The sequence below is a fragment of the Eschrichtius robustus genome, chromosome 13 (genome assembly GCF_028021215.1).
Source record: "Eschrichtius robustus isolate mEscRob2 chromosome 13, mEscRob2.pri, whole genome shotgun sequence".
NCBI lineage: Eukaryota > Metazoa > Chordata > Mammalia > Artiodactyla > Eschrichtiidae > Eschrichtius > Eschrichtius robustus.
Genome location: NC_090836.1, coordinates 42,388,501 through 42,405,218, shown reverse-complemented (window position 1 = coordinate 42,405,218; position 16,718 = coordinate 42,388,501). Strand labels below are relative to the sequence as shown.

The 16,718-nt window shown below is 40.3% G+C and overlaps 1 protein-coding gene and 1 non-coding gene across 2 annotated transcripts; one reads left to right on the top strand and one right to left on the bottom strand.

The window, feature by feature from the left end:
- Positions 1-2,864: 2,864 nt before the first annotated feature.
- On the top strand, positions 2,865-2,971 carry LOC137776008 (U6 spliceosomal RNA). The gene has a single exon (XR_011076130.1). It is a non-coding gene; the product is annotated as a U6 spliceosomal RNA (small nuclear RNA).
- A 10,959-nt stretch (positions 2,972-13,930) lies between these two features.
- On the bottom strand, positions 13,931-14,335 carry COX14 (cytochrome c oxidase assembly factor COX14). Its single transcript, XM_068560673.1, has one exon. The coding sequence runs from the start codon at positions 14,328-14,330 to the stop codon at positions 14,157-14,159; it is 174 nt and encodes a 57-aa protein (XP_068416774.1). The 5' UTR covers positions 14,331-14,335; the 3' UTR covers positions 13,931-14,156.
- Positions 14,336-16,718: the final 2,383 nt, after the last annotated feature.

Sequence of the window (16,718 nt, the reverse complement as noted above, 5' to 3'; positions counted from 1 at the left end):
TAGTAGTATTCATCTCTTAGAATAGTTTTCCATTTAGTGAATATTCAGATTACCAAAATATTTCCAGATATTTGTGTACATTAAGACATATGGTGTGCTTCATTGTTAGGGAGATGGATAAAAATTGAAAGAAGTAGGTTATTCCAAGAATCAGATAACTCATTTGATGTTCATTGACATTATTGGGATATTGACTCTACTAAACTTACTGAGTGGCTGGATTTTAAAAAGACTTACTATAGGGCATGGAAAAATTAAGTTCTAAAAAGTTTTACATAGTTATTTGGTCAGAGCTAGTCAGGAAGACTAAAAGACTAGGGTCTTACATTTAGTTCCTCAATTTGCCGTATTGTTGAATAAATTAGTAATTATGAAATATGAATGAAAATGCTTTTGAAAGTCAGACAAGGTCTGTCTATTGCCTTTTGAAATTTGAACAATTGCTTTGTAAATACAATCTGAATTAGTTGGCCCAGTTAATCTGACACAAGGTGCAACCAAGTGGTATAATAATTAAAGTAATAATTGCTAACACATAGCTCTTTATTACATGCCAGGTACTGTATTAAGCACTTTACATATGATTAAAATACAGCAAAATAGGTTAACTTGCCTAAATTCAAACAGCTAGTAAAGAATCAAACTCAGAGTCTCTATTCTTAACCACTATACTGTAACACTTCCCAAGACTTCATATGAGGAAAAATAGTTGTTGAAGAAACGTTTAGCCAGAGGCATAGACTGATTAGAGTTAGCCTTGGATGAGTGAATTGACATTAGGGTCAGTTATAGGAACAGGGTCTTGTTCTGAAGAGGAACTATATGCATATAGTTAGAGTGGGAGATGAGAGAGAGGTTGCTAGGGAGTTTGAATACAGAGCCGGAAGATAATAGTGTTAACGGGGGGCAGCAAGACTGTCACGAGGCCAGTTTTATAGATGGCCTGGGAAGGTTTTATGCCTGAGAGGAAGGCCCCAAATCAGTGCAGAGCAGGTTAGATGCAGACCCATCATCCCTACCCGAGAACTAGGAATATTTGTAAGAGAAGCAAGGCATTACCTCTCCTCTGTTGAATGTAAAAGAGTTTTAACTTTATTATTTATTGAAAAGATAACACGTTTGTATAGTGCTTAACTGCTCTGAAGATGATTTCACAACATCAAAACGTGAACTTCAGAACACTTCTGTAAAAGTAGGGATTATTATCCCCATTCCATAAATGAATGTTCTGATTGTCTATTACTATGTAACTAACCACCTGAAAACATAGTGGCTTGAAAGAACAATTATTATTTCTCATGGTTTGGTTGGTTGAATGAGCGCAGTTGGAAATATCTCATGTGGTTGCAGTCAGATGGCAGCTGGGAATGGAGTAGTTTAAAGACTCAACTGAGCTGGATGTCAAAGGTGATTAACTAGTGTGGCTAGAAGTTAATGCTGGCTGTTCCCTAAGAACTCTGTCGGGGCTGTCAACTAACGTACCTAAACATGACCTTTCCATGCCTTGGGTGGTTGCATTCCATGATGCAGGGAGCAGAAGTCACTAGGCCAATTAAGAATGTTGACTGGGGGAATTCCCTGGTGGTCTAGTGGTTAGGGCCGCCAGCGCTTTCCCTGGTGGCCCAGGTTCAATCCCTGGTAGGGGAGCTAAGATCCTGCAAGCCGAGCGGTGTGGCCAGGAAAAAAAAGAAGAATGTTGACTGGAACTGGCACACATTACTCCACTATATCCTGTTGATCAAAGTAGTCACAGGGACCACCTAGATACAAGGGGGTGGTGAGATAGATTCTACCTCTTGAAGCAGTGGCGAGGTCACTGCAGAAGAGCATGGGCAATGGGAGGTATGGTTGCATTCACCTTTGAAAAATTCAGTCTGCCACAGTGAGAAAATTGAGTGTCAGAAGTTGTTCAAAAAACACAAACATCTTAGATTGCCTATAATGTATCATGAGCTTTTGCATTATCACAATCCTAAAAATAATCATATGAGTTTGGTTAGTGGGTGATAGTATGCTGATTTTAAACCAAGTTCTTCAGACTTTAGATCCAGTATGCCTGCAGGAAGATATTTTCAGTTCAATAAAATATTTATTTAGTGCCTACTTTACGATAGGCACTGTGGCAGAGAAGCTGGGGACACAAAGATGAACAAGATCTGGTTTCTACTTCAAAGATCTCAGACTGCAGTTAGGAAAGGAAAAAAAAAATGATACAATGTGATAACTATTCTAAATTATTCTTGGCAAGGTGGGAGAAAACTTGAAAGTGGAGCTGGGCCATTAAAGATGAGTAGAGCTTTGCCAGGAAAACAGGAATAGGAAGGTGTTATGTTTGGAAGAGATGGGAGTATATGAAAGGTATCAGTTCTGTCTTAATGTAGACTAAAATAACCTGAGACAAACATCCAGGAATGGTGGATAAAGTTGTGGTGTTTTGTTTTTTTTTTTCTTTAATGCACAGCTGAGCTTCCAAGAAAGGGACACAAAAGATGCAAAGGTATTGAAAACTAGAGCAGAAGGCAAAAACAGCTGATGCAGTTACTGAAGGGAGAGGACTTGGGGTTTAATGCTGACAAGAGACAAGATTGTGGCCCCATGCAGGAAGCTGGAACTGAGACCTCCAGTTAAAGCTGGGACCCGGAAAGAGCAACAGCAAAAGGGGGAAACTATCAAAAATTCACACAGTTGGCAAAAGGAGAAAGCAAAGAAATTTGAATGCTTGTGTAGTCAGGATGCTCTTGAGAATTTTCTCAAGTTCTGGGCCCACACTTCATGTGAATCTGAGAACCTGAATGTATACTTCCTGTGTGGTCTGGGAAACATGACAACCTCCAACCCCATCCCCAGGTAAGAACTTGCAGGAAGTGCTCGCTTCGGCAGCACATATACTAAAATTGGAACGATACAGAGAAGATTAGCATGGCCCCTGCGCAAGGATGACACGCAAATTCGTGAAGCGTTCCATATTTTTAACCTAAATGTCCATCATCGGATGAATGGATAAAGATGTGGCACATATATACAATGGAATATTACTCAGCCATAAAAAGAAACGAAATGGAGTTATTTGTAGTGAGGTGGATGGAGTCAGAGTCTGTCATACAGAGTGAAGTAAGTCAGAAAGAGATAAACAAATACAGTATGCTAGCACATATATATGGAATCTAAGGGGAAAAAAAAAAGGTCATGAAGAACCTAGTGGCAAGACGGGAATAAAGACACAGACCTACTAGAGAATGGACTTGAGGATATGGGGAGGGGGAAGGGTAAGATGTGACAAAGTGAGAGAGTGGCATGGACATATATACACTACCAGGTGTGAAGTGGATGGCTGGTGGGAGGCAGCCACGCAGCACAGGGAGATCAGCTCTGTGCTTTGTGGCCACCTAGAGGGGTGGGATGGGGAGGGTGGGAAGGAGGGAGATGCAGGAGGGAGGAGATATGGGAATGTATGTATATGTATAGCTGATTCACTTTGTTATAGGGCAGAAACTGACACACCATTGTGAAGCAATTATACGCCAATAAAGATGTTAAAAAAAAAAAAAAAGAACTTGCAGGAAAATTGATTTCAGATCAATTATCTATGGGACTGCTCTGGAAAGGCCTGTACATGATGATGCAGACAATGTGGGATTCTTACACTACCACCACCACCACCCACTAAATAAAAAAGTTCCAAAAGATTTCCTCAAACCTGCAGCACATATAACTAACAAAATACAAGTATCCAGAGTATGAATAATTTAAAAAATGACAAAGACAACCAATAGCAAGAAAAGGAGAGGGGGAGGGAGCAAAGGATATGAATAGGTAATTCCTAGAGGGTGAATATGCCAATGGATAATCAATAAAAAGGTGATCACCTTACTGGAAATCCATGATATGTAAATTAAAATGAATAGAAACCCCTTGACACCAACAGAATGAGGAAATGTTGCTGGTGAGAGTGACATTGACATAACTGCTCTGGAAAAGCAACTTAACTAGTAAAGCTAAATCTTAGTAATTGGTCTTTTATAGAAACTAGTACAAGGATACTCATTGCATTGCTGTTTATAAGAGGGAAAAAGTGGAAGAGACTCAGTGATCTTTCACTAGAGGAATGGAATAAATTGATTTACTCATGTAATTGGAATATTATACAGCAATTAAAATGAAGAGCTAAGTTTTCCTGTTAATATGGATCTATTAGTCTGAACCAGTAGGGCATATATATATTTATGTATAAATTTTTTAAAAATTTATTATAGGGAATTGGTTCATATGGTTTTGGAGGCTGAGAAATCTCAGGATCTGCAGTCAGCAAGCTGGAGATCCAGGAAGGCTGATGGTATAGTTCTAATCTGAGTCCAAAAGCCTGACAACCAGGAAAGCCGGTGGTGTAAGTCACAGTCCAACTCCGTAGGCAGGAGAAGACCAGTGTCCAGCTCAAAGACAGTCAAGTAGACAGACTGCCCTCTTACTCCATCTTTTTTTAAAAATTAAAGTATTGTTGATTTATATTATATCAGCTTCAGGTATATATTTTTTAGATTCCACATATAAGTGACAACATAAAGTATTTGTCTTTCTCTACCTTATTTCACTTAGCATAATACCCTCCAGGTCCATCTGTGTTGTTGCAAATGGCAAATTTTCATTCTTTATGGCTGAGTAATATTCCATTTTATATATATATATATTTTATATATATATATATATATATATACACACACACCACATTTTCTTTATCCATTCATCTGTTGATGGACACATTAGTTGCTTCCGTATCTTGGCTACTTTAAATAATGCTGCTATGAACATTGGGATACATATATCTTTTCGAATTAGTGTTTTCATTTTCTTCAGGTATATACCCAGGAGTGGAATTGTTGGATCATATGTTATTTTCATTTTTAGTTTTTTGAGGAACCTCCATACTGTTTTCCATAATGGCTGCACCAATTTACATTCCCACCAACAGTGTACTAGGGTTCCCTTTTCTCCACATCCTTGCCAACATTTGTTATTTGTGGACTTTTTGATGATAGCCATTCTGACAGGTGTGAGATGATATCTCATTGTGGTTTTGATTTGCATTTCCCTAATGATTAGCACTGTTGAGCATCATGTGCATGTTGGCCATCTGTGTGTCTTCTTTGGAAAAACGTCTATTCGGGTCTTCTGTCCATCGGGTTGTTTTTTTACATTGAGTTGTATGAGCTTACTCCATCTTTTTGTTCTATTCAGGCTGTTAATGGATTGGATAAGGCCCAACCCCATTGGGGAAGGCAATCTGCTTTACTCAGTCTACAGATTCAAATATTAATCTCATCCAGAAACACCCTCTCAGATGTACCAGGAATACTATTTAACCTTCTGTCTGGGCCTTCAGTGGCCAAGTCGACACATAAAATCAACCAGTGTGAAGGATAAATATCAGAAACATAATGTTGAATGAAAAAGGCAAGTTGCAAAAGAATATGTCCCGTTTGATGCAATTAACATTACTTTTTAAACCCAAAAATATATTTAGGGTACTTCTGTAGTAAGCATACAGAAACATACAGCAACTGCAGGATGGACAGTGCTTACCTTTATGGAGTGGGGGGTGTGGATTTGGTATGAAATTTTATTCCTGGTGCTCTTCAATAAGTTTGGAATAATTCATCATTTTAAAAAACTTCTTAAATGTAAAAACAAGTATGTGGCATTTTCAGGGAACTCATCTGTTGCAGTTGGATCAAAGTGGCAGGAGATGAGAATAAGAAGGTTGCTTGGGGCCAGATTATGAAGAACCTTGACTATCAGGCTAAAGAGTTAAATTTTAGCTGGTAGGTCATGAGAGCCACAAAGTTTTAAAGCAGTAAGATGAGTCTTCTAAAAGTAGTTGTAGAGAGGGTTTTCCTAGGACTTTGGACATAACCTAAGAGAGGTAAAGAAAATGGCTTTTTTAAAAAAGGGCCTATGAATTGGCATAGGGCAATACACAGTAGGGTTATCTGTACCACCTTCACCTCAGCTGTCGGCATACAATTCTGTTTTTTCTTCTAGTTCAGCAAGGTCTCTCGTAGGGCAGGTCTCACCGAAAAGAGTTTAGCCGCAAGCCCTAAGCCTATAAAAGTAGATTTGGGATCTGCTTTCGCTCAACTGACTTCTATGAAAGACTTTTAGGAAACAATATAAAACTTTCTAGCAGCAACACGGCTTTGCTGGTAATAATTTATTATAAGGAATTGTGGCTCGTGCAGTTATGGAGGTATTCCTTGTGGCTGGTCTCTTTCCTTCATTGTCCTCTCTCTCCAATAGGGTTCCTAGGACAAGCTATAACCCTGCTACCAAAGCTGATCCTGACTAACACAGGGTGGGGAGAGCTATGGTGTCCCAAGCTTTGCCCATTAGTCCTTCTCTCCTGAGTCTTTGGCCTCTGAATAGTTGAAGAAACCAGCAAAAAGAGAATTCAATCAACATATATTTCTTTATGTACATGTAAACACATTGAAAATGGTAGAAAAAAATACACCAAACTGTTAACACAGGCAATTTCTGAGTAGTGAAATGGGAAGGGGTGTTGGGGGTGGGACGGAGTGACAAGGGGCACTTTTATTTATCTGTATTTTAAAATATTTTCCATTGAAAATATATTCATGTTTTGAGTCCTGACCTTAAGATGTTACAAACTAGTAGATATGATACAAATGAACACATTTTTTTTTTTTCCTTAAACAAAAAGCAAAAAACCTGTTGAAGTAAGTGTGGCAATATGTTCAAAACAATTAAAACTGAGGAATAAGTAAATGGGTTTTATTTCTAAATTCCTTCAGCTTTTGTATATGTTTGTAACTCAAAAAATATTTTTGTTATAAAAGCTATATATGCTCATGGTAAAAAAAAGCTCTATATGCTCATGGTAAAAAAAATGTTAAGTACATGACATCTCCATTCACCCTAATCATTATCAACAGTTTGGTATATAGCCTTCTAGAACCACTTGTCAGATAACCAAATGTATACAAATGTGTTTCTTTTAAAACAAAAATGAGATTATACCACACATATTCTGCTGGTTTTGACTGATAACATTCCATTTTATGGGTATACCATTATTCATTAACTAATTCTTGAGCTTATTTAAGGTTCTTTACTATTAACATAATACTGCAATTAATAACCTTGTACGAATATATTGTACAGTTGTGTGACTACTTCTAAGGGCAAGAGTCCTAGCAGTGAAATAACTAGGTAAGAGGGTATAGACACTTTAAATTTTTGATAGAAAAAGACTATACAAACTTGTATTGCCATTAACGAGAGATTGCCCTGTATTATTTAAGTATTAAAAGTGCTGTGGGGCTTTCCTGGTGGCGCAGTGTGGTTGAGAATCTGCCTGCCAATGCAGGGGACACGGGTTCGAGCCCTGGTCTGGGAAGATCCCACATGCCGTGGAGCGACTACGCCCGTGAGCCACAACTACTGACCCTGCGCATCTGGAGCCTGTGCTCCGCAAACAAGAGAGGCCGCGATAGTGAGAGGCCCATGCACTGCGATGAAGAGTGGCCCCCGCTTGCCACAACTAGAGAAAGCCCTCGCACAGAAACGAAGACCCAACACATTATTAAAAAATAATAATAATAATAATAATAATAAAAGTGCTGTGAAAGGGGTGGTTGTTATGGAGTACAAAAGAGGTCTTAAATATCATGATAGGGAATTTGACCTTGACCCAGTAGCCAGTGGTTCTCATCTCTATAAAAAGCCCAATACCATTTTTTTTTTTTTCTCTTGCAAAGGCACTTAAGGGCATACATTTCCTGACATGATCTTGGGCTGTGTCATGCAGTTTTATATGAAATATTTTGTTTTATTGCTTTAAAGAAGGTAAGAAATTTCAGTTTTGGTCTTTCTCTTTGATTTGAGGGTTGCCCAGGAATATTTCATTTCCACATAGTTGAGATTATCATTATTTATTTATAATTTTATTGGATGTGATCAGAGAATAGTCTGTAAAATTCCTGCAATCTGTAAAATTCCTACTTTTAAATTTGTTAAAAAATTGTTTTGAATAGGCAATTAGTGTTTATAAGTGAACTATATTCACAGATGATCTATTCTCTACTTATTATATATACACACACGTGTGTATAAGGTTTGTTGTTTGTATTATTAATTTCTTCTCAGTCCTTACTTTATTCTTCTAGTGCTGTTCAGTCTGAACAAAGTATGATAGACTCTCACCATAATTGTATTTTTAACCTGTTCTCCTGTATTCCTAAGAATTTTTGCTTTAGTTTTTTTAGTTGCTTTGTTTGTTGCAAATTTATAACCACCCTTTCTTCATAATTTATGTCTTTTTATATTACCAGATGATCTCTTTATTCCATTTAGTGTTTGTTAACCTTTCTTAATATTACCATTCTTGCTTTACATTCGTTTGCATTTCTGGTATGTCTTACCCATCTATTTTCAACTTCTCTTTATTAGTGAGTATGTTTATTAGAAACTATATATAATTTGGATTTGCTTTTTTAGCCCAGTCTATTAGATTTTGTCTTTTAATGGGAGAATTCAGTCTATTGATATTTAGTGTAATAACCAATGAACTTAATTATATTCCTTCATCTTAATTTGACAGCAACTAAGTCTATTCTTCTTTATTAAATATAGTTCATGCTCAGTAAATACTAAACAGTTGCTTGAGTTTAGGTTTTGACAAGCTTATTTGAAATGACAGTAGGTACTCCAAGTGAAAATGAGGTAGGAAAGGACTGAACCTAAGGCAGGAAGTAAGACTGGACGGATATATATTGGCATATTACATATTATCCACTCTATTAGAGTTCTCCAGAGAATCAGAACCAATACATTAGAGAGAGAATAAGAGTGAGGGCAAGAGAGACTGATTTATTTCAAGGAATTGGCTAACACAATTGTAGGGACTGGAAGGTCTGAAATCTAGAGCAGGCCGGCAGGCTGAAAATGCAGGTAAGAGTTGATGTTGCAGTCCAAGATCCACAGGCTGGAAACGCAGGTAGGGGTTCTATGTTACAGTCTTAATGCCAAATTCCTTCTTTGGGAACTGTGTCTTTGCTTTTAAGGCCTCAACTGATTGGGTGAGGCCCATCCATATTATGGAGGACAATGTGCTTTACTCCAAGTTGGCTGATATGTTAATTACACCTAAAAAATACCTTCAAAGCAACATGCAGACTGATGTTTGACAAAACAACTGGGCACCATAGCCTAGCCAAGTTGAAACAAAATTAACCATCACCCCAACACCATAGCAAAAGTTGACCAAATATGAATGGATTATTTCTAAACCAGGTGGTTACAAATATTTGTAAAACACTCCCTTTACTATCCTTAAATGCAATTAATATTTAACTTATCTACTGTACACATAATTTTTAAAAATCACCATAATGTTCTAATAGTAATATAAAGGATATGTTTTAAGAAGAATTTATAATAAAATTATTTCCACATATAAATATTGGGCATAGTTATACTAGCACTCAGATGCTTGCACTTCTTCTGTACATTCACCATGAATACAGTGGCTACAAATGCAGACTGATAGTATCGTGTTGTGTCAGAGATTCATATGCCAGGAACAGGCTCTGCCACCAATGGCATGGTTTTTTGAAATGGTGAACAAAAGTTCTAAATAAACTACACTACAATCTCCCCTCCATTTATACAGTAGTTGCATGCCTAGAGGATTCAGAGTACACTAAAAACTGTACAAAAAATACTTCATATTTATAGGTAAAAGAGTGAGGTTATAGTCTCAGCTAATTATAAATTTTTTCACTTGAATATTTATGGGGACATTTGATAGTTGTGCAGGACTTGGGACAGTATGTTGTGTAAGACTATCCCAGACATTGTAAGAATTCTGGCATCCTTGGCCTCCACCTACCAGACGCCAGAGATGCTTCCCAATCATTGTGACGATCAAAACACTTTCACCTCTGTTGTGTGTGTGGGGTGCCACTTCTGCTGAGAACCACTGTAGTAAATAATAGGAAGCTATCAAAAGTATTTTTTCTCCCCTCGACTTTTTGAGAAATTGGAAAAAAAAAAGAAAAACATTAAGAATGCTATATGCTCTCATATTTCCAATACCCCAAATTAATACCTCAGAGACCTGTGACATTGTGATATAATAAATATATAATTGGTCTTAGTCCCAGGTTCTTGGCACAGAGCTTCTAAGACCCTTGGGAATCTCCAGAGTGATATATCTTTTTATTTGCTAATGAGGTTACTCTTGGTGGGCCCCGAGATAGTTTCAGGTTGGGAGCTGGTTGCCAGAGGAACAAGATGAAGGCAGGTTAGAGGGCTGGAACTTTCAGCCCCACATTCCCAATCTCCTGGGAGGGGAGAGGTGCTGGGGATTGGGTCAATCATTGAATGGCTGATGATTTAATCATGCGTATATAATGGAACCTCCATTAAAACTCTAAACAATGAGGTTCAGAGAGCTTCTGGGTGGAACACATAGAGATGCTGATACAGGGATGGGCGCTATGCATCTCTTCCATTTGGCTGTTCCTGAGTGGTATCCTTTATAATAAACTAGTAATAATAAATAGTTTCTCTGAGTTCAGTCATGTGAGCCATCACAGCAAACCTGAGAACGAGGTCGTGGGAACGGATCTGTAGCTGTCAGGCAAAGTGGGGGTAACCTGGGGACCCCACTACTTGTGAATGACTGAGCCCTTAACCTGTGGTGTCTGCGCTAACTCCACGTAGCTTAGTGGCAGAATTGAACTGCAGGACATAGTTGGTGTCTGGAGAGTTGGAGAATTGTTTGGTGTGGGAAAAACATATTTGGTGGTAGAAGTGTTGTGAGTAAACAGTTTCCATTTAAGACCCCCTTTAACCTCTGCCCTGTTCCACCTCACCTCATCCCCAATGTAATGACTACTATTGTCCTTTCAATCAATTTTTTATACTTTTATTATAATCACATATGTATCCATAACAACATAGAGTATGAATTTCCCCATGGGTTTGTGATGTATCCTCTATCATATTCAATTTCTCACAGATACATTGATCTGTGTCTGAGTTTATTATTCTGTGCCATTGATCTATTTGTCTGCTCCTGCACTAGTACCACAACATTTAGAGTACTATTAGCTTTCTACTATGTCTTGATATCTGGTAACCCCAACCCATCTTCTTTGTTTCTTTTCAAAATTGTCTTAGATACCTGTGCTTTTAAAGATTTTTTTAGAGAAAAAGTGGTGTCTTCTATAGATACTTGGCCCAGCATGGGAGGGTGAAGGGTCAGAGAAACCTTTTAGGAAAAAGAGGATAGAAAGGATGTTCCATTTAGAGAGAAAGCAAGAGCAGGCATGGAGACAAGAAACAACGTGCAACCACACAGGTCATTTGATTTTACTAGAACACAAAGGGTGATGTAGGAACATAAGGTGGGTCAAGTCTTAAGGACCTCATACACCATACCAAGGAGTCTGGACTGGACCTTATAGGTCAGGGATTCTTAACCTATTGTCTATGGTTGAGCTTCAGAGGGGATCCGAAGCAGAATGCCATAATTGAATCTGTTCCAAATAGATGTCTCTGACAGCAGTGTGGCAAATATGAGGTCAAGATTGGAACTAAGACCCCTAAAAGGCTCCTGCAAAAGTATAAGCAAGAAATGACAAGGGTAGAACTGACTGAATGGATGTTTAAATGGTAAAACTTAATAAGACAATTACTTGGTTGGGAGTAGGGTACAGAGAGTGGTGTAATAAGACTCCCATATTCCTGACTTAAATGATAGTGAAAATAAGGGAAAAAAAACAAGTAGGTCCTGGAGATATGAAGGAACGCTGTTAGTCGTGGACAAGTTAGAGAGGACTATAGGATTTGAGTGGATATAGCAAGCAATTGGATATACCTGAAGCTCAAAAGGTCAACCTGGAAGATACAGATGTGGAGGTCAGCAGCAGGTGTTAATAGCTGACATTTATCGCTTGTCAGGTACTGGAGTATTAATATGAATTGTCTCATTTAATCTCAAACCAATCTTCTAAATTAGAAACTACCACTTAAGCAAGTTTATATACTGAGAAGAAGGAAGAGGGTGAGTTAGATAACTAATGGAGCAAGGTCTGGGGTTGAGAAGGGTAAGGCTGGAGGCAGGGCAGCTGTTCGGGGGCTCAGCTGTGGGCACAGGCTGGACAGGGAAGCAGTTTAGACCAAAAAGGGGTGAAAGACTGGAAGGAAAAAAAGGAATCCAAAGATTTGAAGTATTCAAGTTCTCGAATAGAGTGAAAATGAGAATATAAGAAAGCTCCTCAAAAAGGACTGATTTGGGGGCTTCCCTGGTGGCGCAGTGGTTAAGAATCCGCCTGCCAATGCAGGGGATGAGGGTTCGAGCCCTGGCCCGGGAAGATCCCACATGCCGCGGAGCAACTAAGCCCGCGAGCCAGAACTACTGAGCCTGCACTCTAGAGCCCTCGAGCTACAACTACTGAAGCCCGTGCTCTGCAGCAAGAGAAGCTACCGCAATGAGAAGCCCCCACGCGCAGCAACGAAGACCCAACGCAGCCTAAAATAAATAAATTAAAAAAAAAAAAAAAAAAAAAGGACTGATTTTACACTGTTCGGAAGTGGCACTGGGGAGCTGAGAGAACGGTCACCTTACTGTCTGTACAGGCAAGTGAGAAAGCAGAGAAGGCAGTGGAGTCCTTGGTTAACATATCAAGAGAGAATGGGAGTAAACGGGTTGAGTATATAGGAATGCTGAGCTTTTAAATCATGGAAGAGGGCCTTCAGGTGAAAGGTTTAGGAATGGGGGACAAAGGTCAGAGCAGTACGTACATGAGAGAGGACAGGTGTCCAAAGGGGTTGATATTTTGGGCGATCACCAAGAATGACATGAACAAGCAAGCCTCAAAGCTCAAAATGAAATGGTAGGGGGCTTCCCTGGTGGCGCAGTGGTTGAGAATCTGCCTGCCAATGCAGGGGACACGGGTTCGAGCCCTGGTCTGGGAAGATCCCACATGCCGCGGAGCAGCTGGGCCTGTGAGCCACAATTACTGAGCCTGCGCGTCTGGAGCCTGTGCTCCGCAACAAGAGAGGCCGCGATAGTGAGGCCCGCGCACGGCGATGAAGAGTGGCCCCCGCTTGCCGCAACTAGAGAAAGCCCTCGCACAGAAACGAAGACCCAACACAGCCATAAATAAATAAATAAATACATAAATAAATGAATGAATGAATGAAATGGTAGTGGGACTTCCCTGGCGGTCTAGTGGTTAAGACTCTGGGCTTCCGCTGCAGGGGGCACGGGTTCGAACTAAGATCCCACATCCCGTGTGGCCAAAAAAAAAATGATGGCAAGAATATCCTTCATAGTTGGATTTTACCTTGAATGCAATGTTTTCTTTCAAATCCTCTTCACAACTCTGCAGTCAGACCTGCAGGTAGATTGTTGTGCAGTGGCACAGTGAGAAATCAACCCTGATGCTAATACTATATCCACTATGCTTAAGGAGCTGGACTGCATTACTGTAGGCTGCCCAAAAGCCCTTCACATTTTATGAACTATCCGCCTCCACTTTGTGCAATTTTAACAGCTGTTAAACAAGGGCCTCTGCCTCCTTGACTCAGAAGTGCACATGTGGCCAAGCTGGCCAGAGAACTCCATTACCTGGACACAGTTTAATTGGTCCAGGAATGGTCACTGACCACAAAAGAACTTTGGTCTTTACAGAGTCTTCTCAGGGGATTTATACAGATGCTGGGACAGTCTTTTCTCTGAGATCAGGAGAGCTGAGATTACTACTCCTAGAACTGTATATCCCCTACTTCATGGGTGCTAAGAGCTCAAGATATGGAAATCCAGTCTGTGACTAGAAAACTGGTAGTCAAGACCCCACCTCTGTAGTCCATACCCCGTTCAAGTAAACAAAAACACCAAGACACAGACATGGCAAAATATTTAATGTCTGTAGGTGTGCCTCACCCTCCCATTCCTGTTATGATTCAATAGCCTCTCCAAACTGACTACCAGAGAAAACATGGGCACTTTTTCCCAGCAGAGTTCGAAAACCATTAAGGCCCTGATCCTCTTGACTCAGAAATGATTGCAGGTGAGGTCTTTCCACAACATGCCTCAGGTCTCTCTGCTCAAGGTAAAAAGCCCCCCAGTTCTACGGGACTCCCGAGGTCTTCTGTTCTTCTGCAGCCTGGCGCTGGGAGCTGCGCCGCTGGAAATAGTGGTAGACTCGGGCGCTGCAGAGGTAGCCCCCATAAACGGTGAGGAGCATCATGGAGGTGGAGAAGGTCTTGTAGCCAATGTCGGCTAGTTGCTTGGCAGTTGGCATGTTGTCCCCTACAAAGACAGACTAGATTTAGACCCAAGGATAAGGCCTCATCTGCCCAGCCCACTTACCTGTTTAAGGCCATTTTATAACCTCTTAGTTTGTCTGCACTCTATTCTGAATGGCCCCTAGACATATGCAGCGTCTTATACTGGAAGATATTGTTTGGGAATTCTTAAGATTCAAAAGGGCAAATAAAGTCTGCATACAAGATACAGAAACACAGCTGGAACCAGGTGTATCTGAATGACATTACAGCTAACACCTGACCCTCCGTGTTTATGGAAAGACGTGACTGGTATGGACCACCCAGAAATGTTCTTAATTGGTATATTACACATCAGTTTTTCTGGCGAGTAGGGAATTTATTGAAGTAGCCAGAGATTAAACATTAGCAGTGAATTATTCTCTCTAGGAGGATCGAATGGGAGCCTTCTGGGCAATATCCAATTTGTTTTCCCATAAAACCATCTTACTTATGGTGCTCAGGTTCCCAGGTTAGTCTTCAAGCATCTGTTTAAGCCATAATATACTTGAAATAGTGCCAACAGTATGTTTATGTTATTTCAATTAGACATAACCTTCTACAGCATTAATCCTGAATTCCAAACATAAAACGAAGAACCTACCCCAAGGGCTAAAATGAAACTTACTGTGTCCCCAGCAAATTAACTCACATTTGCATGAGATAAATTACTTCCAATTTAACTGTTCCCTGGACATTCTGAGCCAGGGAACAAGAGAAAGTTTAGAATGGGAATCTCTCATCTTGAACAAAACGTTCTCAATTTGGGACTATGAATGTATTCTCAGCCTCCTCTCTGTTGAGGGAATTAAAATTAAAAGACTGACTGAAGTTAGTGAGAATAGTTTTCTTAAAAGTCAAGAATTTGAAAGGAGAAAAGTTCAGGTTAGCTGGTTGAGGGGGTCAGGGGTAGGGTGTGACATCTAAGTGTTTCTCAGAGTAAGTCCCATGGGCGGAACACTGCCTTTGAGCCAGTCCCTGAGGGTAGATCCCACACTGAACTGAGGCACAGCTTCCTTGAATCATAATTCCAAGTGACTATTGAAAGTGATATTAAATAAGGTCAGAGGAAGAAAACCAAATGGCACAGGGACAAGATGAGAAAGGGTTGTATGCAGGTTATCTGGGGTTTGAAAGGACCCCAAGCTGTGAGACAGTAAGAAAACACACACATGCCGCGGAGCAACTAAGCCTGTGCGCCACAACTACTGAGCCTGCGCTCTAGAGCCCGCGTGCCTAGAGCCCGTGCTCCACAACAAGAAGCCCGCGCACCGCAACGAAGAGTAGCCCCTGCTCACGGCAACCAGAGAAAGCCTGGGTACAGCAACGAAGAAACCCAACGCAGCCAAAAATAAATAAATAAAATAATTAAATTTATTAAAAAATAAAACAAAACAAACAAACAAAAAGAACACACAGAGCAGGACACTAAGGTAATAAACAAGCTCCCAGCAAAGAGACCTGCAGCCTTCAACCTCCCCCTCACTTATTCTTTCTCCTCCTATCCCCCATTACCCTGGCCAGATGCTAACCAGTTATAGGACCACCTCTTCTCAGGGCTGGAGGAAGAAGGCTGGAAACAGGATAGTACATCTTGCCTAGAAGAGTGACAGAAGATCTACTGACAGATGAAATTTTTCTAGAACCTCATTTTCCTCTCTTGTCTAATCCAACCTGAGATTTCTCCTATTTTCAAATTAACAAAAACTTTTCACAGATCCTGAGCTAAGGCAGGGCAGTGGAAAAAGAGAAGACAGATGAAGAAGTTATTCTAGAAGTAGAACAAGGCTTATTAACTGAATGGGCTAGGGCAAAGCTGAAAATATCTCCAAGTTAACAATTGAGGAAACTTTATGGAGTGGGATACTGCTAATAGAAAGAAGAAACAGGTGTGTGTCACTATGTGTGTATGGGGATGGTGGTGTCAGTAAGCATAAGTCAAGAAGATCATGAACTGGACATGTTAAAGTTAAGATGCTCAATAAAGGGACTTCCTTGGTGGCGCAGTGGTTAAGAATCCGCCTGCCAACGCAGGGGACACGGGTTCGATCCCTGGTCCAGGGAGATCCCACATGCCACGGAGCAACAAAGCCCGTGTGCCACAACTACTGAGCCTGCACTCTAGAGCCCGCGAGCCACAACCACTGAGCCCCACGCGCCTAGAGCCCATGCTCCGCAACAAGAGAAGCCACCGCAATGAGAAGCCCGCGTACTGCAACGAAGAGTAGCCCCCGCTCTCCGCAACTAGAGAAAGCCCACGCTCAGCAACAAAGACCCAACACAGCCCCCCCCAAAAAAAAACAAGAAAGAAAAGATGCTCAATACAATATTCAGGCACATGGATATGCAAATGTGGAACAAATCCT

What these genes read in the sequence shown, in the direction of transcription:
- COX14 (XM_068560673.1), bottom strand. Translation starts at nt 14,330, where the DNA reads ATGCCAACTGCCAAGCAACTAGCCGACATTGGCTACAAGACCTTCTCC.